The sequence below is a fragment of the Pseudophryne corroboree genome, chromosome 10 (genome assembly GCF_028390025.1).
Source record: "Pseudophryne corroboree isolate aPseCor3 chromosome 10, aPseCor3.hap2, whole genome shotgun sequence".
NCBI classification, from domain to species: Eukaryota; Metazoa; Chordata; class Amphibia; order Anura; family Myobatrachidae; genus Pseudophryne; species Pseudophryne corroboree.
Window position 1 is genome coordinate 9,906,733 of NC_086453.1, and position 22,513 is coordinate 9,929,245.

The 22,513-nt window shown below is 49.6% G+C and overlaps 1 protein-coding gene across 1 annotated transcript in view; it reads right to left on the reverse strand.

Annotated features, from left to right (window-relative positions):
- ATP13A2 (ATPase cation transporting 13A2) overlaps positions 1-22,513 on the reverse strand; it is a 125,069-nt gene that overhangs the window by 19,335 nt on the left and 83,221 nt on the right. The window contains 8 exon segments of the mRNA XM_063942101.1: positions 84-244; positions 344-468; positions 8,143-8,263; positions 19,681-19,837; positions 20,030-20,134; positions 20,213-20,419; positions 21,130-21,318; positions 21,410-21,456. Coding sequence (XP_063798171.1) covers positions 84-244; positions 344-468; positions 8,143-8,263; positions 19,681-19,837; positions 20,030-20,134; positions 20,213-20,419; positions 21,130-21,318; positions 21,410-21,456 — 1,112 coding nt within the window.

Genomic DNA, 22,513 nt, shown 5'->3' on the forward strand with positions numbered 1-22,513 from the left:
TCCATACGACCTAACTTGTCTCTTTGCGTCATTCTACTTACAAGGCATGCTGACATATAACGGGGATAAAGACAAGGGTTCACCTCTGTGATCTGATCTCCTGCCATCGGCTCGGACGGGATGAATTTCAGGGTGGCCGAGCTATTGTGGTTGGGGGGAGACACGTTCACAAAGTAAAGTTTTTCCGTGGGTTCCACCAGGTGACAGCTCTTGGCGACATTCACCGCGGTCAGCATGTTATCTCCTAGGGAGGGAAGCAGACGGGTCATGTAGGACCGCCAGACAAGCATCCACCATCACTCAGCCGCTGGCCTGTCAGGGAATTCCCCCGAGAGTCACTCACCGGTCACCATGACTGTCCGGATGTTGGCTTTTCTCAGTGCATAGACGACCGGCGCGGTCTCTGGCTTCAGGACGTTCTTCATCACCAGGAACCCTAGGAAAGTCAGGTCACGTTCCGCCGACTCTCTACATGGGGACAATAGATGGGATAATATGGATCTTAGATGAAAAATAACCAAACTAAATAAAAAGAATCCTGGCGACTTCTAAAATCTTTTTGTGATTGGGGAAAAAAATTATTATATGCAAACTAAGGCGGCTCAGTGGGTAAGAGATCAGGCAGCGACAAGAGTACAAACAAGCATAGTTGGTTGGTTGGTTGGTTAATGGATAGGTCTGGTATTTATGAAACTAACCTGGTCACCTTATCTCACCACGTTTAACAAAAATATATTACACTGCAATCTCTGCTGTGCAAGTGTTCCTAGCAAAAATATATTAGATTACAAACTCTGCTGTGCAAGTGTTCCTAGCAAAAATGTATTATATTGCAAGCTCTGCTGTGCAACTGTTCCTAGCAAAAATATATTAGATTACAAGCTCTGCTGTGCAAGTGTTCCTAGCAAAAATGTATTATATTGCAAGCTCTGCTGTGCAACTGTTCCTAGCAAAAATATATTAGATTACAAGCTCTGCTGTGCATGTGTTCCTAGCAAAAATATATTAGATTGCAAGCTCTGCTGTGCAACTGTTCCTAGCAAAAATATATTAGATACCAAACTCTGCTGTGCAAGTGTTCCTAGCAAAAATATATTAGATTACAAACTCTGCTGTGCAAGTGTTCCTAGCAAAAATATATTAGATTGCAAGCTCTGCTGTGCAACTGTTCCTAGCAAAAATATATTAGATTACAAGCTCTGCTGTGCAAGTGTTCCTAACAAAAATATATGATTGCAAGCTCTGCTGTGCAACTGTTCCTAGCAAAAATATATTAGATAACAAACTGCTGTGCAAGTGTTTTTAGCAAAAATATATTAGATTACAAACTCTGCTGTGCAAGTGTTCCTAGCAAAAATGTATTAGATTGCAAGCTCTGCTGTGCAATTGTTCCTAGCAAAAATATATTAGATTACAAGCTCTGCTGTGCAACTGTTCCTAGCAAAATATATTAGATTACAAGCTCTGCTGTGCAAGTGTTCCTAGCAAAAATATATGATTGCAAGCTCTGCTGTGCAACTGTTCCTAGCAAAAATATATTAGATAACAAACTGCTGTGCAAGTGTTTTTAGCAAAAATGTATTAGATTACAAACTCTGCTGTGCAAGTGTTCCTAGCAAAAATGTATTAGATTGCAAGCTCTGCTGTGCAACTGTTCCTAGCAAAAATATATTAGATTACAAGCTCTGCTGTGCAACTGTTCCTAGCAAAAATATATTAGATTACAAGATCTGCTGTGCAAGTGTTCCTAGCAAAAAATAAGATTTTACTTACCGATAAATCTATTTCTCGTAGTCCGTAGTGGATGCTGGGACTCCGTCAGGACCATGGGGATTAGCGGCTCCGCAGGAGACAGGGCACAAAAATAAAGCTTTAGGATCAGGTGGTGTGCACTGGCTCCTCCCCCTATGACCCTCCTCCAAGCCTCAGTTAGGATACTGTGCCCGGACGAGCGTACACAATAAGGAAGGATTTTGAATCCCGGGTAAGACTCATACCAGCCACACCAATCACACCGTACAACTTGTGATCTGAACCCAGTTAACAGTATGACAACGTAGGAGCCTCTGAACAGACGGCTCACAACAAGAACAACCCGATTTTTTTGTAACAATAACTATGTACAAGTATTGCAGACAATCCGCACTTGGGATGGGCGCCCAGCATCCACTACGGACTACGAGAAATAGATTGATCGGTAAGTAAAATCTTATTTTCTCTAACGTCCTAGTGGATGCTGGGGACTCCGTCAGGACCATGGGGATTATACCAAAGCTCCCAAACGGGCGGGAGAGTGCGGATGACTCTGCAGCACCGAATGAGAGAACTCCAGGTCCTCTTTAGCCAGGGTATCAAATTTGTAGAATTTTACAAACGTGTTCTCCCCCGACCACGTAGCTGCTCGGCAGAGTTGTAATGCCGAGACCCCTCGGGCAGCCGCCCAGGATGAGCCCACCTTCCTTGTGGAATGGGCCTTGACAGATTTCGGCTGTGGCAGGCCTGCCACAGAATGTGCAAGTTGAATTGTGCTACAAATCCAACGAGCAATCGTCTGCTTAGAAGCAGGAGCACCCAGCTTGTTGGGTGCATACAGTATAAACAGCGAGTCAGATTTTCTGACTCCAGCCGTCCTTGAAATATATATTTTCAATGCCCTGACAACGTCCAGCAACTTGGAATCCTCCAAATCGCTAGTAGCCGCAGGCACCACAATAGGCTGGTTCAGGTGAAACGCTGACACCACCTTAGGCAGAAAATGAGGACGCGTCCGCAGTTCTGCCCTGTCCGAATGGAAAATCAGATATGGGCTTTTATACGATAAAGCCGCCAATTCTGACACTCTCCTGGCTGAAGCCAGGGCCAGTAGCATGGTTACATTCCATGTAAGATATTTCAAATCCGCCGATTTGAGTGGCTCAAACCAATGGGATTTGAGAAAATCCAAAACTACATTAAGGTCCCACGGAGCCACTGGGGGCACAACCGGGGGCTGTATATGTAGTACTCCTTTTACAAAAGTCTGGACTTCAGGAACTGAAGCCAATTCTTTCTGGAAGAAAATCGACAGGGCCGAAATTTGAACCTTAATGGACCCCAACTTGAGGCCCATAGACAATCCTGTTTGCAGGAAATGTAGGAATCGACCCAATTGAAATTCCTCCGTGGGGGCCTTCCTGGCCTCACACCACGCAACATATTTTCTCCAAATGCGGTGATAATGTTGTGCAGTCACCTCCTTCCTGGCTTTAACCAGTGTAGGAATGACCTCTTCTGGAATGCCTTTTTCCCTTAGAATTCGGCGTTCAACCGCCACGCCGTCAAACGCAGCCGTGGTAAGTCTTGGAATAGACACGGTCCCTGCTGAATCAGGTCCCGTCTTAGAGGTAGAGGCCACGGATTTTCCGTGAGCATCTCCTGAAGTTCCGGGTACCAAGTTCTTCTTGGCCAATCCGGAGCCACGAGTATCGTTCTTACTCCCCTTTGCCGTATAATTCTCAGTACTTTGGGTATGAGAGGCAGAGGAGGAAACACATACACTGACTGGAACACCCACGGTGTTACCAGAGCGTCCACAGCTATTGCCTGAGGGTCTCTTGACCTGGCGCAATACCTGTCCAGTTTTTTGTTGAGGCGAGACGCCATCATATCCACCTTTGGTTTTTCCCAACGGTTCACAATCATGTGGAAGACTTCTGGATGAAGTCCCCACTCTCCCGGGTGTAGATCGTGTCTGCTGAGGAAGTCTGCTTCCCAGTTGTCCACTCCCGGAATGAACACTGCTGACAGTGCTATCACATGATCTTCCGCCCAGCGAAGAATCCTTGCAGCTTCTGCCATTGCTGTCCTGCTTCTTGTGCCGCCCTGTCTGTTTACGTGGGCGACTGCCGTGATGTTGTCCGACTGGATCAACACCGGCTGACCCTGAAGCAGGGGTTTTGCCAGGCTTAGAGCATTGTAAATCGCTCTTAGCTCCAGTATATTTATGTGAAGAGACATCTCCAGGTTTGACCATACTCCCTGGAAGTTTCTTCCCTGTGTGACCGCTCCCCAGCCTCTCAGACTGGCATCCGTGGTCACCAGGACCCAGTCCTGTATGCCGAATCTGCGGTCTTCTAACAGATGAGCACTCTGCAACCACCACAGAAGAGACACCCTTGTCCGTGGCGATAAGGTTATCCGCTGATGCATCTGCAGATGCGATCCGGACCATTTGTCCAGCAGATCCCACTGAAAAGTTCGTGCGTGGAATCTGCCGAATGGGATTGCTTCGTAAGAAGCCACCATCTTTCCCAGGACTCTTGTGCATTGATGCACAGACACTTTTCCTGGTTTTAGGAGGTTCCTGACAAGTTCGGATAACTCCTTGGCTTTCTCCTCCGGAAGAAACACCTTTTTCTGAACCGTGTCCAGAATCATTCCCAGGAACAGCAGACGTGTTGTCGGGGTCAACTGAGATTTTGGAAAATTCAGAATCCACCCGTGTTGTTGCAGCACTACTTGGGTTAGTGCTACTCCGTCCTCCAGCTGTTCTCTGGACCTTGCCCTTATCAGGAGATCGTCCAAGTAAGGGATAATTAATACGCCTCTTCTTCGCAGAAGAATCATCATTTCGGCCATTACCTTGGTAAAGACCCGAGGTGCCGTGGACAATCCAAACGGCAGCGTCTGAAACTGATAATGACAGTTTTGCACCACGAACCTGAGGTACCCTTGATGTGAAGGGCAAATTGGGACATGCAGGTAAGCATCTTTTATGTCCAGGGACACCATAAAGTCCCCTTCTTCCAGATTCGCTATCACTGCTCTGAGTGATTCCATCTTGAACTTGAATTTTTGTATGTACAGGTTCAAAGATTTCAGATTTAGAATAGGTCTTACCGAGCCGTCCGGCTTCGGTACCACAAATAGCGTGGAGTAATACCCCTTTTCCTGTTGTAGGAGGGGTACCTTGACTATCACCTGCTGAGAAAACAGCTTGTGAATGGCTTCCAATACCGTCGCCCTGTCTGAGGGAGACGTTGGCAAAGCAGACTTTAGGAACCGGCGAGGGGGAGACTTCTCGAATTCCAACCTGTAACCCTGAGATACTACCTGCAGGATCCAGGGGTCCACCTGTGAGCAAGCCCACTGCGCGCTGAAATTCTTGAGTCGACCCCCCACCGTTCCTGAGTCCGCTTGTAAAGCCCCAGCGTCATGCTGAGGGCTTTGCAGAACCCGCGGAGGGCTTCTGTTCCTGGGAAGGAGCTGCTTGCTGCCCTCTCTTATCCTTTTCTCTGCCTCGGGGCAGATATGACTGTCCTTTTGCCCGCTTCTTATAGGACCGAAAGGACTGCGGCTGAAAAGACGGTGTCTTTTTCTGTTGGGAGGGGGTCTGAGGTAAAAAGGTGGATTTCCCGGCAGTTGCCGTGGCCACCAAATCCGATAGACCGACGCCAAATAATTCCTCCCCTTTATACGGCAATACTTCCATATGCCGTTTGGAATCCGCATCACCTGACCACTGTCGTGTCCATAAACTTCTTCTGGCAGATATGGACATCGCACTTACTCTCGATGCCAGAGTGCAAATATCCCTCTGAGCATCTCGCATATAAAGAAAAGCATCCTTTAATTGCTCTAAAGTCTGTAAAATACTGTCCCTATCCAGGGTATCAATATTTTCAGTCAGGGAATCCGACCAGACCACCCCAGCACTGCACATCCAGGCTGAGGCGATGGCTGGTCGCAGTATAACACCAGTATGTGTGTATATACTTTTTAGGGTAGTTTCCAGCCTCCTATCAGCTGGATCCTTGAGGGCGGCCGTATCAGGAGACGGTAACGCCACTTGTTTTGATAAGCGTGTGAGCGCCTTATCCACCTTAGGGGGTGTTTCCCAGCGCGCCCTAACCTCTGGCGGGAAAGGGTATAATACCAATAACTTTTTTGAAATTAGCACTTTTCTATCTGGGTTAACCCACGCTTCATCACATACATCATTCAATTCCTCTGATTCAGGAAAAACTACAGGTAGTTTTTTCACCCCCCACATAATACCCCTTTTTGTGGTACTTGTAGTATCAGAGATATGCAAAGCCTCCTTCATTGCCGTGATCATATAACGTGTGGCCCTACTGGAAAATACGTTTGTTTCTTCACCGTCGACACTAGATTCAGTGTCCGTGTCTGGGTCTGTGTCGACCGACTGAGGTAAAGGGCGTTTTACAGCCCCTGACGGTGTCTGAGACGCCTGGGCAGGTACTAACTGGTTTTCCGGCCGTCTCATGTCGTCAACTGATTTTTGTAATGTGCTGACATTATCACGTAATTCCATAAACAAAGCCATCCATTCCGGTGTCGACTCCCTGGGGGGTGACATCACCATTACCGGCAATTGCTCTGCCTCCACACCAACATCGTCCTCATACATGTCGACACACACGTACCGACACACAGGGAATGCTCTATTGAAGACAGGACCCCACTAGCCCTTTGGGGAGACAGAGGGAGAGTTTGCCAGCACACACCCAAGCGCTATAATATATATGGGAACAACCCTATATAAGTGTTGTATCCTTATAGCAGCTTAAATATAGTAATATCGCCCAAAAAAGTGCCCCCCCTCTCTGTTTTACCCTGTTTCTGTAGTGCAGTGCAGGGGAGAGTCCTGGGAGCCTTCCTCACAGCGGAGCTGAGCAGGAAAATGGCGCTGTGTGCTGAGGAGAATAAGCCCCGCCCCCTATTTCGGCGGGCTCTTCTCCGGAGTTTGTGAGATCTGGCAGGGGTTAAATACATCCATATAGCCTCAAGGGCTATATGTGATGTATTTTTTAGCCATAAAAAGGTATTATACATTGCTGCCCAGGGCGCCCCCCCAGCGCCCTGCACCCTCCGTGACCGCTGTGTGAAGTGTGCTGACAACAATGGCGCACAGCTGCAGTGCTGTGCGCTACCTCAGGAAGACTGAAAAGTCTTCTGCCGCCTGCTTCTGGACCTCTTCCATCTTCGGCATCTGCAAGGGGGTTCGGCGGCGCGGCTCCGGGACCGGACTCCATGGCTGGGCCTGTGTTCGATCCCTCTGGAGCTAATGGTGTCCAGTAGCCTAAGAAGCCAATCCATCCTGCACGCAGGCGAGTTGACTTCTCTCCCCTAAGTCCCTCGATGCAGTGAGCCTGTTGCCAGCAGGACTCACTGAAAATAAAAAACCTAAAAACTTTTTCTAAGCAGCTCTTTAGGAGAGCCACCTAGATTGCACCCTGCTCGGACGGGCACAAAAACATAACTGAGGCTTGGAGGAGGGTCATAGGGGGAGGAGCCAGTGCACACCACCTGATCCTAAAGCTTTATTTTTGTGCCCCGTCTCCTGCGGAGCCGCTAATCCCCATGGTCCTGACGGAGTCCCCAGCATCCACTAGGACGTTAGAGAAATATATGATTGCAAGCTCTGCTGTGCAACTGTTCCTAGCAAAAATATATTAGATCGCAAGCTCTGCTGTGCAACTGTTCCTGGGAAACACCGGAGTACACTTTTCTTTTACAGATAAAAATGATTCCAACATCCATAACACAAACTTTGCCTTATTCATGGAAAACGTAGCTACAGTCAGTCAATCTAGATGTGCACTAAGACATACACATTGCAGAACATAAGTTTGCAGAAAAAGCGGTTGGGTGGGGCCATTTGCATAAAACCCAAAGCAAAGTTGAGCCCCATCTTGTCAGCAGGCCCAGAACCGTCTGTTATACAATATTCACGGTCTGTTTATACACCGGTTAGGACTGCTGGAAAAGTAACTCTAGATATTACTGTCATCCACGGGGTACAGGGTCCATACCGGGAATGGGTAGCTACTAAGCAGACGGATTCCATGGTGGGAAGAACGAGCTGCCGGTGACTGCTGACACGGGGTCACCCTAGCCCTGGCTGGCGGGGTATAGGGGAGGAGGGACCGGAGCATCACACGATCTCAAAAGCTTTAACTGTTTGATGCCCGGTCCTCTCCAACCACCTACACCCCAATGTCATCCATGTGGATGCCTATGGACCCTGGAGAAGAAAATGAGGCTATCACAGATGTATACGGCCCGCAATCCCAGACTAAATCATCACATACTGTATAATATACCAGGGAAGCCAATGACAAAAGAGGTGATTATACAAACCTGGTGATGGACTGAGCCTCTTCAAAGGTTTTGGTCGTATGGAGCGTTTTATGTGCAAATCCCAGCACCCGGAACCCGTCCTGTGTGTATTGACGCAGCATCGCGGAGAAGTCAGGCGGTACTGTGATAAACGCCACATAAACACATCAACAGTATGTTCCCCTAATACACAGGCCACACCACATCAAGCCGCAATCACTTCCAGCGCCAGCAGAGGGCGCTATTCAACACGCTAAGGCAGTGGTTACATAGAAAATAAGAATTTACTTACCGATAATTCTATTTCTCATAGTCCGTAGTGGATGCTGGGGACTCCGTAAGGACCATGGGGGGGGATAGCGGCTCCGCAGGAGACTGGGCACAAAAGTAAAGCTTTAGAACTACCTGGTGTGCACTGGCTCCTCCCCCTATGACCCTCCTCCAAGCCTCAGTTAGGATACTGTGCCCGGACGAGCGTACACAATAAGTTAGGATTTTGAATCCCGGGTAAGACTCATACCAGCCACACCAATCACACCGTATAACTTGTGATCTAAACCCAGTTAACAGCATGATAACAGAGGAGCCTCTAGAAAAGATGGCTCACTACAGCAATAACCCGATTTTTGGTAACAATAACTATGTACCAGTATTGCAGACAATCCGCACTTGGGATGGGCGCCCAGCATCCACTACGGACTACGAGAAATAGAATTATCGGTAAGTAAATTCTTATTTTCTCTGACGTCCTAGTGGATGCTGGGGACTCCGTAAGGACCATGGGGATTATACCAAAGCTCCCAAATGGGCGGGAGAGTGCGGATGACTCTGCAGCACCAAATGAGAGAACTCCAGGTCCTCCTCAGCCAGGATATCAATTTTGTAGAATTTTACAAACGTATTTGCTCCTGACCAAGTAGCTGCTCGGCAAAGTTGTAAAGCCGAGCCCCCTCGGGCAGCCGCCCAAGATGAGCCCACCTTCCTTGTGGAGTGGGCATTTACAGATTTTTGGCTGTGGCAGGCCTGCCACAGAATGTGCAAGCTGAATTGTACTACAAATCCAACGAGCAATAGTCTGCTTAGAAGCAGGAGCACCCAGCTTGTTGGGTGCATACAGGATAAACAGCGAGTCAGATTTCCTGACTCCAGCCGTCCTGGAAACATATATTTTCAGGGCCCTGACAACGTCTAGCAACTTGGAGTCCTCCAAGTCCCTAGTAGCCGCAGGCACCACAAATAGGTTGGTTCAGGTGAAACGCTGAAACCACCTTAGGGAGAACCGGAGGACGAGTCCTCAATTCCGCCCTGTCCGAATGGAAAATCAGATAAGGGCTTTTTCAGGATAAAGCCGCCAATTCTGACACGCGCCTGGCCCAGGCCAGGGCCAACAGCATGACCACTTTCCATGTGAGATATTTTAACTCCACAGATTTAAGTGGTTCAAACCAATGTGACTTTTGGAACCCAAAACTACATTGAGATCCCAAAGTGCCACTGGAGGCACAAAAGGAGGCTGTATATGCAGTACCCCTTTTACAAACGTCTGAACTTCAGGGACTGAAGCTAGTTCTTTTTGGAAGAAAATTGACAGGGCCGAAATTTGAACCTTAATGGACCCCAATTTCAGGCCCATAGACACTCCTGTTTGCAGGAAATGTAGGAATCGACCCAGTTGAATTTCCTCCGTCAGGCCTTACTGGCCTCGCACCACGCAACATATTTTCGCCAATTGCGGTGATAATGTTTTTGCGGTTACATCCTTCCTGGCTTTGATCAGGATAGGGATGACTTCATCCGGAATGCCTTTTTTCCTTCAGGATCCGGCGTTCAACCACCATGCCGTCAAACGCAGCCGCGGTAAGTCTTGGAACAGACAGGGTCCTTGCTGGAGCAGGTCCCTTCTTAGAGGTAGAGGCCACGGATCCTCCGTGAGCATCTCTTGAAGTTCCGGTTACCAAGTCCTTCTTGGCCAATCCGGAACCACGAATATAGTGCTTACTCCTCTCCATCTTATCAATCTCAGTACCTTGGGTATGAGAGGCAGAGGAGGGAACACATACCCTGACTGGTACACCCACGGTGTTACCAGAGCGTCTACAGCTTATTGCCTGAGGGTCCCTGGACCTGGCGCAATACCTGTCGAGTTTTTAATCATATGGAAGACTTCTGGGTGAAGTCCCCACTCTCCCGGGTGGAGGTCGTGCTGAGGAAGTCTGCTTCCCAGTTGTCCACTCCCGGAATGAATACTGCTGACAGTGCTATCACATGATTTTCCGCCCAGCGAAGAATCCTTGCAGCTTCTGCCATTGCCCTCCTGCTTCTTGTGCCACCCTGTCTGTTTACGTGGGTGACTGCCGTGATGTTGTCCGACTGGATCAACACCGGCTGACCTTGAAGCAGAGGTCTTGCTAAGCTTAGAGCATTGTAAATGTCCCTTAGCTTCAGGATATTTATGTGAAGTGATATCTCCAGGCTTGACCATAAGCCCTGGATATTCCTTCCCTGTGAGACTGCTCTCCAGCCTCGCAGGCTGGCATCCGTGGTCACCAGGACCCAGTCCTGAATGCCTAATCTGCGGCCCTCTAGAAGATGAGCACTCTGCAACCACCACAGGAGGGACACCCTTGTCCTTGGTGACAGGGTTATCCGCTGATGCATCTGAAGATGCGACCCGGACCATTTGTCCAGCAGGTCCCACTGGAAAGTTCTTGCGTGGAATCTGCCGAATGGGATTGCTTCGTAGGAAGCCACCATTTTACCCAGAACCCTTGTGCATTGATGCACTGAAACTTGGCTCGGTTTTAGGAGGTTCCTGACTAGCTCGGATAACTCCCTGGCTTTCTCCTCCGGGAGAAACACCTTTTTCTGGACTGTGTCCAGGATCATCCCTAGGAACAGAAGACACGTCGTCGGAACCAGCTGCGATTTTGGAATATTGAGAATCCAATCGTGCTGCCGCAACACTACCTGAGATAGTGCTACACCGACCTCCAACTGTTCCCTGGATCTTACCCTTATCAGGGAATTGTCCAAGTAAGGGATAACTAAAATTCCCTTCCTTCGAAGGAATATCATCATTTCGGCCATTACCTTGGTAAAGACCCGGGGTGCCGTGGACCATCCATACGGCAGCGTCTGAACTGATAGTGACAGTTCTGTACCATAAACCTGAGGTACCCTTGGTGAGAAGGGTAAATTTTGACATGAAGGTAAGCATCCTTGATGTCCCGAGACATCATGTAGTCCCCTTCTTCCAGGTTCGCAATCACTGCTCTGAGTGACTCAATCTTGAATTTGAACCTCTGTATGTAAGTGTTCAAAGATTTTAGATTTAGAATCGGTCTCACCGAGCCGTCCGGCTTCGGTACCACAACAGTGTGGAATAATACCCCGTTCCCTGTTGCAGGAGGGGTATCTTGATTATCACCTGCTGGGAATACAGCTTGTGAATGGCTTCCAAAACTGTCTCCCTGTCAGAAGGAGACATCGGTAAAGCCGACTTTAGGAAACGGCGAGGGGGAGACGTCTCGAATTCTAATTTGTACCCCTGAGATATCACCTGAAGGATCCAGGGGTCTACTTGCGAGTGAGCCCACTGCGCGCTGAAATTCATTGAGACGGGCCCCCCACCGTGCCTGATTCTGCTTGTAAAGCCCCAGCGTATACTGAGGGCTTGGCAGAGGCGGGAGAGGGTTTCTGTTCCTGGGAACTGGCCGATTTCTGCAGCCTTTTTTCTCTCCCTCTGTCATGGGGCAGAAATGAGGAACCTTTTGCCCGCTTGTCCACGAAAAGACTGCGCCTGATAATACGGCGTCTTCTCATGTTGAGAGGCGACCTGGGGTACAAACGTGGATTTCCCAGCTGTTGCCGTGGCCACCAGGTCTGAAAGACCGACCCCAAATAACTCCTCCCCTTAATAAAGCAATACTTCCAAATGCCGTTTGGAATACGCATCACCTGACCACTGACGTGTCCATAACCCTCTACTGGTAGAAATGGACAACGCACTTAGACTTGATGCCAGTCGGCAAATATTCCGCTGTGCATCACGCATATATAGAAATGCATCTTTTAAATGCTCTATAGGCAAAAATATACTGTCCCTATCTAGGGTATCAATATTTTCAGTCAGGGAATCCGACCACGCCAACCCAGCACTGCACATCCAGGCTCAGGCGATTGCTGGTCGCAGTATAACACCAGTATGTGTGTAAATACATTTTAGGATACCCTCCTGCTTTCTATCAGCAGGATCCTTAAGGGCGGCCATCTCAGGCGAGGGTAGAGCCCTTACAAGCGTGTGAGCGCTTTATCCACCCTAGGGGGTGTTTCCCAACGCACCCTAACCTCTGGCGGGAAAGGATATAATGCCAATAACATTTTAGAAATTATCAGTTGTTATCGGGGGAAAACCCACGCATCATCACACACCTCATTTAATTTCTCAGATTCAGGAAAACTACAGGTAGTTTTTCCTCACCGAACATAATACCCCTTTTTGGTGGTACTCGTATTATCAGAAATGTGTAAAACATTTTTCATTGCCTCAATCATGTAACTTGTGGCCCTACTGGAAGTCACATTTGTCTCTTCACCGTCGACACTGGAGTCAGTATCCGTGTCGGCGTCTATATCTGCCATCTGAGGTAACGGGCGCTTTAGAGCCCCTGACGGCCTATGAGACGTCTGGACAGGCACAAGCTGAGTAGCCGGCTGTCTCATGTCAACCACTGTCTTTTATACAGAGCTGACACTGTCACGTAATTTCTTCCAACAGTTCATCCACTCAGGTGTCGACCCCCTAGGGGGTGACATCACGATTACAGGCAATCTGCTCCGTCTCCACATTATTTTTCTCCTCATACATGTCGACACAAAAGTACCGACATACAGCACACACACAGGGAATGCTCTGATAGAGGACAGGACCCCACTAGCCCTTTGGGGAGACAGAGGGAGAGTTTGCCAGCACACACCAGAGCGCTATATATATACAGGGATAACCTTATATAAGTGTTTTTCCCCTTATAGCTGCTGTATAGTTAATACTGCGCCTAATTAGTGCCCCCCTCTCTTTTTTAACCCTTTCTGTAGTGTAGTGACTGCAGGGGAGAGACAGGGAGCTTCCCTCCAACGGAGCTGTGAGGGAAAATGGCGCCAGTGTGCTGAGGAGATAGGCTCCGCCCCCTTATCGGCGGCCTTATCTCCCGTTTTTCTATGTATTCTGGCAGGGGTTAAATGCATCCATATAGCCCAGGAGCTATATGTGATGCATTTTTTTTGCCATCCAAGGTGTTTTTATTGCGTCTCAGGGCGCCCCCCCCCAGCGCCCTGCACCCTCAGTGACCGAAGTGTGCTGAGAGCAATGGCGCACATCTGCAGTGCTGTGCGCTACCTTGTTGAAGACAGGACGTCTTCTGCCGCCGATTTTCCGGACCTCTTCTGCCTTCTGGCTCTGTAAGGGGGCCGGTGGCGCGGCTCTGGGACCCATCCAAGCTGGGCCTGTGATCGTCCCTCTGGAGCTAATGTCCAGTAGCCTAAGAAGCCCAATCCACTCTGCACGCAGGCGAGTTCGCTTCTTCTCCCCTTAGTCCCTCGATGCAGTGAGCCTGTTGCCAGCAGGTCTCACTGAAAATAAAAAACCTAAACTAAAACTTTCACTAAGAAGCTCAGGAGAGCCCCTAGTGTGCACCCTTCTCGTTCGGGCACAGAGATCTAACTGAGGCTTGGAGGACGGTCATAGGGGGAGGAGCCAGTGCACACCAGATAGTCCTAAAGCTTTCTTTAGATGTGCCCAGTCTCCTGCGGAGCCGCTATTCCCCATGGTCCTTACGGAGTCCCCAGCATCCACTTAGGACGTTAGAGAAATATATTTTCAGGGCCCTGACAACGTCTAGCAACTTGGAGTCCTCCAAGTTCCTAGTAGCCGCAGGCACCACCATAGGTTGGTTCAGGTGAAACGCTGAAACCACCTTAGGGAGAAACTGAGGACGAGTCCTCAATTCCGCCCTGTCCGAATGGAAAATCAGATAAGGGCTTTTACAGGATAAAGCCGCCAATTCTGACACGCGCCTGGCCCAGGCCAGGGCCAACAGCATGACCACTTTCCATGTGAGATATTTTAACTCCACAGATTTAAGTGGTTCAAACCAATGTGACTTTTGGAACCCAAAAACTACATTGAGATCCCAAGGTGCCACTGGAGGCACAAAAGGAGGCTGTATATGCAGTACCCCTTTTACAAACGTCTGAACTTCAGGGACTGAAGCTAGTTCTTTTTGGAAGAAAATTGACAGGGCCGAAATTTGAACCTTAATGGACCCCAATTTCAGGCCCATAGATACTCCTGTTTGCAGGAAATGTAGGAATCGACCCAGTTGAATTTCCTCCGTCGGGCCTTACTGGCCTCGCACCACGCAACATATTTTCGCCAAATGCGGTGATAATGTTTTGCGGTTACATCCTTCCTGGCTTTGATCAGGATAGGGATGACTTCATCCGGAACGCCTTTTTCCTTCAGGATCCGGCGTTCAACCGCCATGCCGTCAAACGCAGCCGCGGTAAGTCTTGGAACAGACAGGGTCCTTGCTGGAGCAGGTCCCTTCTTAGAGGTAGAGGCCACGGATCCTCCGTGAGCATCTCTTGAAGTTCCGGTTACCAAGTCCTTCTTGGCCAATCCGGAGCCACGAATATAGTGCTTACTCCTCTCCATCTTATAATTCTCAGTACCTTGGGTATGAGAGGCAGAGGAGGGAACACATACACTGACTGGAACACCCACGGTGTTACCAGAGCGTCTACAGCTATTGCCTGAGGGTCCCTTGACCTGGCGCAATACCTGTCGAGTTTTTCCCAACTGTTTATCATCATGTGGAAGACTTCTGGGTGAAGTCCCCACTCTCCCGGGTGGAGGTCGTGTCTGCTGAGGAAGTCTGCTTCCCAGTTGTCCACTCCCGGAATGAATACTGCTGACAGTGCTATCACATGATTTTCCGCCCAGCGAAGAATCCTTGCAGCTTCTGCCATTGCCCTCCTGCTTCTTGTGCCACCCTGTCTGTTTACATGGGTGACTGCCGTGATGTTGTCCGACTGGATCAACCCCGGCTGACCTTGAAGCAGAGGTCTTGCTAAGCTTAGAGCATTGTAAATGGCCCTTAGCTTCAGGATATTTATGTGAAGTGATGTCTCCAGGCTTGACCATAAGCCCTGGAAATTCCTTCCCTGTGTGACTGCCCCCCAGCCTCGCAGGCTGGCATCCGTGGGCACCAGGACCCAGTCCTGAATGCCGAATCTGCGGCCCTCTAAAAGATGAGCACTCTGCAACCACCACAGGAGGGACACCCTTGTCCTTGGTGACAGGGTTATCCGCTGATGCATCTGAAGATGCGACCCGGACCATTTGTCCAGCAGGTCCCACTGGAAAGTTCTTGCGTGGAATCTGCCGAATGGGATTGCTTCGTAGGAAGCCACCATTTTTCCCAGAACCCTTTCATTGATGTACTGAGACTTGGCTCGGTTATAGGAGGTCCCCGACTAGCTCGGATAACTCCCTGACTTTCTCCTCCGGGAGAAACACCTTTTTCTGGACTGTGTCCAGGATCATCCCCTAGGAACAGAAGACGAGTCGTCGGAATCAGCTGCGATTTTGGAATATTGAGAATCCAATCGTGCTGCCGCAACACTACCTGAGATAGTGCTACACCGACCTCCAACTGTTCCCTGGATCTTACCCTTATCAGGGAATCGTCCAAGTAAGGGATAACTAAAATTCCCTTCCTTCGAAGGAGTATCATCATTTCGGCCATTACCTTGGTAAAGACCCGGGGTGCCGTGGACCATCCATACGGCAGCGTCTGAACTGATAGTGACAGTTCTGTACCACAAACATGAGGTACCCTTGGTGAGAAAGGTAAATTGGGACATGAAGATAAGCATCCTTGATGTCCCGAGACATCATGTAGTCCCCTTCTTACAGGTTCGCAATCACTGCTCTGAGTGACTCAATCTTGAATTTGAACCTCCGTATGTAAGTGTTCAAGATTTTAGAATTAGAATCGGTCTCACCGAGCCGTCCGGCTTCGGTACCACAACAGTGTGGAATAATACCCCGTTCCCTGTTGCAGGAGGGGTACCTTGATTATCACCTGCTGAGAATACAGCTTGTGAATGGCTTCCAAAACTGCCTCCCTGTCAGAGGGAGACATCGGTAAAGCCGACTTTAGGAAACGGCGAGGGGGAGACGTCTCGAATTCCAATCTGTACCCCTGAGATATCCCTTGAAGGATCCAGGGGTCTACTTGCGAGTGAGCCCACTGCGCGCTGAAATTCATTGAGACGGGCCCCCACCGTGCCTGATTCTGCTTGTAAAGCCCCAGCGTCATACTGAGGGCTTGGCAGAGGCGGGAGAGGGCTTCTGTTCCTGGGAACTGGCTGATTTCTGCAGCCTTTTTCCTCTCCCTCTGTCACGGGGCAGAAATGAGGAACCTTTTGCCCGCTTGCCCACGAAAAGACTGCGCCTGATAATACGGCGTCTTCTTATGTTGAGAGGCGACCTGGGGTACAAACGTGGATTTCCCAGCTGTTGCCGTGGCCACCAGGTCTGAAAGACCGACCCCAAATAACTCCTCCCTTTAATAAGGCAATACTTCCAAATGCCGTTTGGAATCCGCATCACCTGACCACTGTCGTGTCCATAACCCTCTACTGGCAGAAATGGACAACGCACTTAGACTTGATGCCAGTCGGCAAATATTCCGCTGTGCATCATGCATATATAGAAATGCATCTTTTAAATGTTCTATAGGCAATAATATACTGTCCCTATCTAGGGTATCAATATTTTCAGTCAGGGAATCCGACCACACCAACCCAGCACTGCACATCCAGGCTGAGGCGATTGTTGGTCGCAGTATAACACCAGTATGTGTGTAAATACATTTTAGGATACCCACCAGCTTTCTATCAGCAGGATCCTTAAGGGCGGCCATCTCAGGAGAGGGTAGAGCCCTTGTTCTTACAAGCGTGTGAGCGCTTTATCCACCCTAGGGGATGTTTCCCAACGCACCCTAACCTCTGGCGGGAAAGGATATAATGCCAATAACATTTTAGAAATTATCAGTTGTTATCGGGGGAAACCCACGCATCATCACACACCTCATTTAATTTCTCAGATTCAGGAAAACTACAGGTAGTTTTTCCTCACCGAACATAATACCCCTTTTTGGTGGTACTCGTATTATCAGAAATGTGTAAAACATTTTTCATTGCCTCAATCATGTAACTTGTGGCCCTACTGGAAGTCACATTTGTCTCTTCACCGTCGACACTGGAGTCAGTATCCGTGTCGGCGTCTATATCTGCCATCTGAGGTAACGGGCGCTTTAGAGCCCCTGACGGCCTATGAGACGTCTGGACAGGCACAAGCTGAGTAGCCGGCTGTCTCATGTCAACCACTGTCTTTTATACAGAGCTGACACTGTCACATAATTCCTTCCAACAGTTCATCCACTCAGGTGTCGACCCCCTAGGGGATGACATCACTATTACAGGCAATCTGCTCCGTCTCCACATCATTTTTCTCCTCATACATGTCGACACAAACGTACCGACACACAGCACACACACAGGGAATGCTCTGATAGAGGACAGGACCCCACTAGCCCTTTGGGGAGACAGAGGGAGAGTTTGCCAGCACACACCAGAGCGCTATATATATATATACAGGGATAACCTTATATAAGTGTTTTTCCCCTTATAGCTGCTGTATTTTTAATACTGCGCGTAATTAGTGCCCCCCCTCTCTTTTTTAACCCTTTCTGTAGTGTAGTAACTGCAGGGGAGAGCCAGGGAGCTTCCCTCCAACGGAGCTGTGAGGGAAAATGGCGCCAGTGTGCTGAGGAGATAAGGCCGCCGAGAAGGGGGCGGAGCCTATCTCCCGTTTTTCTGTGAATTCTGGCAGGGGTTAAATTCATCCATATAGCCCAGGAGCTATATGTGATGCATTTTTTGCCATCCAAGGTGTTTTTATTGCGTCTCAGGGCGCCCCCCCCCAGCGCCCTGCACCCTCAGTGACCGGAGTGTGAAGTGTGCTGAGAGCAATGGCGCACAGCTGCAGTGCTGTGCGCTACCTTGTTGAAGACAGGACGTCTTCTGCCGCCGATTTTCCGGATTCTGGCTCTGTAAGGGGGCCGGCGGCGTGGCTCTGGGACCTATCCATGGCTGGGCCTGTGATCGGTCCCTCTGGAGCTAATGTCCAGTAGCCTAAGAAGCCCAATCCACTCTGCACGCAGGTGAGTTCGCTTCTTCTCCCCTTAGTCCCTCGATGCAGTGAGCCTGTTGCCAGCAGGTCTCACTGAACATAAAAAACCTAAAACTAAACTTTTCACTAAGCAGCTCAGGAGAGCCACCTAGTCTGCACCCTTCTCGTTCGGGCACAAAAATCTAACTGAGGCTTGGAGGAGGGTCATAGGGGGAGGAGCCAGTGCACACCAGGTAGTTCTAAAGCTTTACTTTTGTGCCCAGTCTCCTGCGGAGCCGCTATCCCCCCCCCCCATGGTCCTTACGGAGTCCCCAGCATCCACTAGGACGTCAGAGAAACATAGAATTTGACGGCAGATAAGAACCACTTGGCCCATCTAGTACTTGGCCCATCTAGTCTGCCCCTTTTTTATTTTATCCTTTAGGCAATCTCAACCCTTTTGGTTCCCAAACATTTTAGAATCACGGCGCCCTAGAGCATCTGTATTTTCTACACGGCCAAAAGCTTCTTAATGAGAAATGCAGAAGAAAATATTATAGTAAATGGCGTCTCTATGTCATCCTTCGGCTCAGTTATGTGGCGGGGACAGGATAAGCTTCTGTTTGTCCACATAAGTTATGGCTGGAATTGACCATAAATAATTTGAATTGGTCCTGGGCCACCAAATCAGGCCCTGAGGCACCCGAGGGTGCCACGGCACACAGTTTGGGAACCACTGCTCTAAGGGGTATCAGGTTTTACAGTGAGAACCAGAAGGATTAACCCCTTGGAACCCACAACCCTTACGGATCATCACTGGCTCACTAATGAGAGCCACGTCATTATAATTTACAGATAACAGAGAATTATTTAATGAAGACTAGCAAACAACTCTAGTGTTAAGTCTACGGACGATAAGATTCTTGCAGAGACATTTTCAATTCCCCTCAGTATCAACAAGCGCCAGTAAATTTACTGACTTGCATGTAAAAAAACCACAGACTCCGTTTTTCATACTCCTGACACTAGGCACAAAAAACGCAGCTGCAGCAGCGGTTCCGGGCTCCCATCGTTAATATACACTCACACAACTAATTGTAAGTAACGTGTCTAAAATCTAAAATCTCCCATTACCCTTAATGGGGTGTGAAAAACGTTCACCACTCACTGCCCAGTGGCCATAAGACGATCGCCCACAATTCCGGAACCGGTTAGCATTATAAAATGTATGACCACCTATGGTATGCAATCCCTGAGCAACGGTCCCTGAAAATCCCGCTGGGCTACAGACAGTTACACGTACTCGATGCTCCCCTACTCACCCGTCTCGGTCTTGCACAGACTGGCGACCATCTCCGGAGCCCCCTTCATGTAGATTTCCGAGGGGCAGTCTCCAGGGAGTTTGGCTATGACACTCATCCTCTGTAGGTTGGAGGAAAAGGGGAACCTCTGCAGGACCCCCACATTCACCTTATGTTTCTAGGGGGTAATAAAGACACAGCCAGCGGAGGACAGAAAGATCAGATCAGATTGCTGCAGGGAGAAGAGGCAGAGCAAACGGCAGCAGGGGGAGCGGCACTGCAGAAGGATGCGGGGGGAGACGGCACAGCAGGCGGCTGCGGGGGGAGACGGCACAGCAGAGAGAGGCAGAGCATACTTAACTGTACTTACCGGCCCATAGGGTTGCTCGTCCAGACTGGGTGGCTTCAGCACCAACAAAACTTTGGTCCCAAAACTTTCTCTCACCTGCGGATCCACATCTCCGTCTTCCAGCACCTGCAAAGGAGAGGGAAGGTTTACAGCGGGAAAACTACACACTGACCTGAACAGACGGGAACCGCTCATAGAACTCACCCAACCTGTAGACTCCACCATCTTCAGATCCATGAGGTCCCCGATGTATTGTCCATTCAGCAGAGTGACGGAGTGGCAGGCGGCGAGTGTGTTAAGCAAGTGTCCATCTGGCAGAGAACGAGGATCATGGGTGATTGGAAGGAAGCTGGCGCTCTCCAAAGGCACAACCCCCCACACATCCAGCCCTTCTTCCGTTAGGGTACCTGTCTGGGAGGCACCATGGGAAGGGGAAGAGTTTGTATGAATGAAATGGACCAGAGAACTGGTGGAGAACAAACGCCATTATCCAGTGATCTCCACCAATGTTTAGAACACATAAAACTGACAAGAGGAATGAAGCCTTCCCACAGTTCCGTCACCAGAGTGGTGGGACAGAGCTACGGGAGAGTTACACCCGATGTATCGGAGAGTCAAACGTTCTTATCACAGACTAGTCAAGACACCATCAAGTGTGAGCACAGGTACCCATCACCCATACCCTGTATTGCCAATAACCCTCTCCGTGTCACGGTAACCCTGGATTCATCCCACCACCCTTCTGGTGCCCAATAAAACTCAATTTGGCCTAAACAGAGGTAGCTGAAGATTGTCCGGTTTTCAAAAGTTTAAGCAATGGACAGATTAGGGTTAACATGACTTGTGGGCGTGAGTAGGGTTCACATATATCTCCCCTATAGTACAGCGCTGGGGATATATATAACCTATGAAACAGGAGCGAACGTGGATGACATTTATCATTGTTCTCTACAGAGGAAGAGGAAAAATCAAAGACAACTGAAACAAGCTCAGGAGACTTTGTCATATTTAGAATGTGACAGAACAGCCGTCGACCACCGAAGCTTAGCGCCTACGCGATATTGCCGACGCTTTCTAGCCCTGCGTCTATTGCTGAAATGAAATAATGTATGACACTGTACCTTATCGAAGCAGACCATCTTTATCTTGCCGCTAACGTTTATACGCGGGGGACTGATGCAGAAGATTCCATGTTTCTTCAGCCGGTTTTGAGCGTAGATGGTTCCAACCGTCATGGCAGCCGGAAGAGCCGGTGGTACAATAATCGTTATAATATCGAGGGCTAAAATAACGATCCTAGACACAGTAACCTGACCAGGAGACAATCGCGGAAGCAGTCAGGCAGATGGAAATGTGTAGGGGGAACATATAGGGTGATGTGGTTGGGGAGACAGAACTTACCCTATGCAGGATATGAATGACAATGCTATAGATGGTCCCCATGATGGCTGTCAAGGAAAGAAGAGAGAGGTTGGACATTCAGTCAGTAACAGCTGCCCCTGACCATACTATACACTTCCCATAATGTAGCCTTAGACCAATAGAACTGATCACAGAGCAGCTCACCAAGGACAACCGACTCCTACCCAGCAGCTCACCAAGGACAACCGACTCCTACCCAGCAGCTCGCCATGGACAACCGACTCCTACCCAGCAGCTCGCCATGGACAACCGACTCCTACCTAGCAGCTCGCCATGGACAACCGACTCCTACCCAGCAACTCGCCATGGACAACCGACTCCTACCCAGCAGCTCACCAAGGACAACCGACTCCTACCCAGCAGCTCGCCATGGACAACCGACTCCTACCCAGCAGCTCGCCATGGACAACCGACTCCTACCCAGCAGCTCGCCATGGACAACCGACTCCTACCCAGCAGCTCGCCATGGACAACCGACTCCTACCCAGCAGCTCACCAAGGACAACCGACTCCTACCCAGCAGCTCACCAAGGACAACCGACTCCTACCCAGCAGCTCGCCAAGGACAACAGACTCCCACCCAGCAGCTCGCCATGGACAACCGACTCCTACCTAGCAGCTCGCCATGGACAACCGACTCCTACCCAGCAGCTCGCCATGGACAACCGACTCCTACCCAGCAGCTCGCCATGGACAACCGACTCCAACCCAGCAGCTCGCCATGGACAACAGACTCCAACCCAGCAGCTCGCCATGGACAACCGACTCCAACCCAGCAGCTCGCCATGGACAACCGACTCCAACCCAGCAGCTCGCCATGGACAACCGACTCCAACCCAGCAGCTCGCCATGGACAACAGACTCCAACCCAGCAGCTCGCCATGGACAACCGACTCCAACCCAGCAGCTCGCCATGGACAACAGACTCCTACCCAGCAGCTCAGTATGGATAAGTGAACCCCACCCACCTGCTCAGTATGGATAAGTGAACCCCACCCAGCAGCTCACCATGGACAACCGACTCCAACCCAGCAGCTCGCAATGGACAACCGACTCCAACCCAGCAGCTCGCAATGGACAACC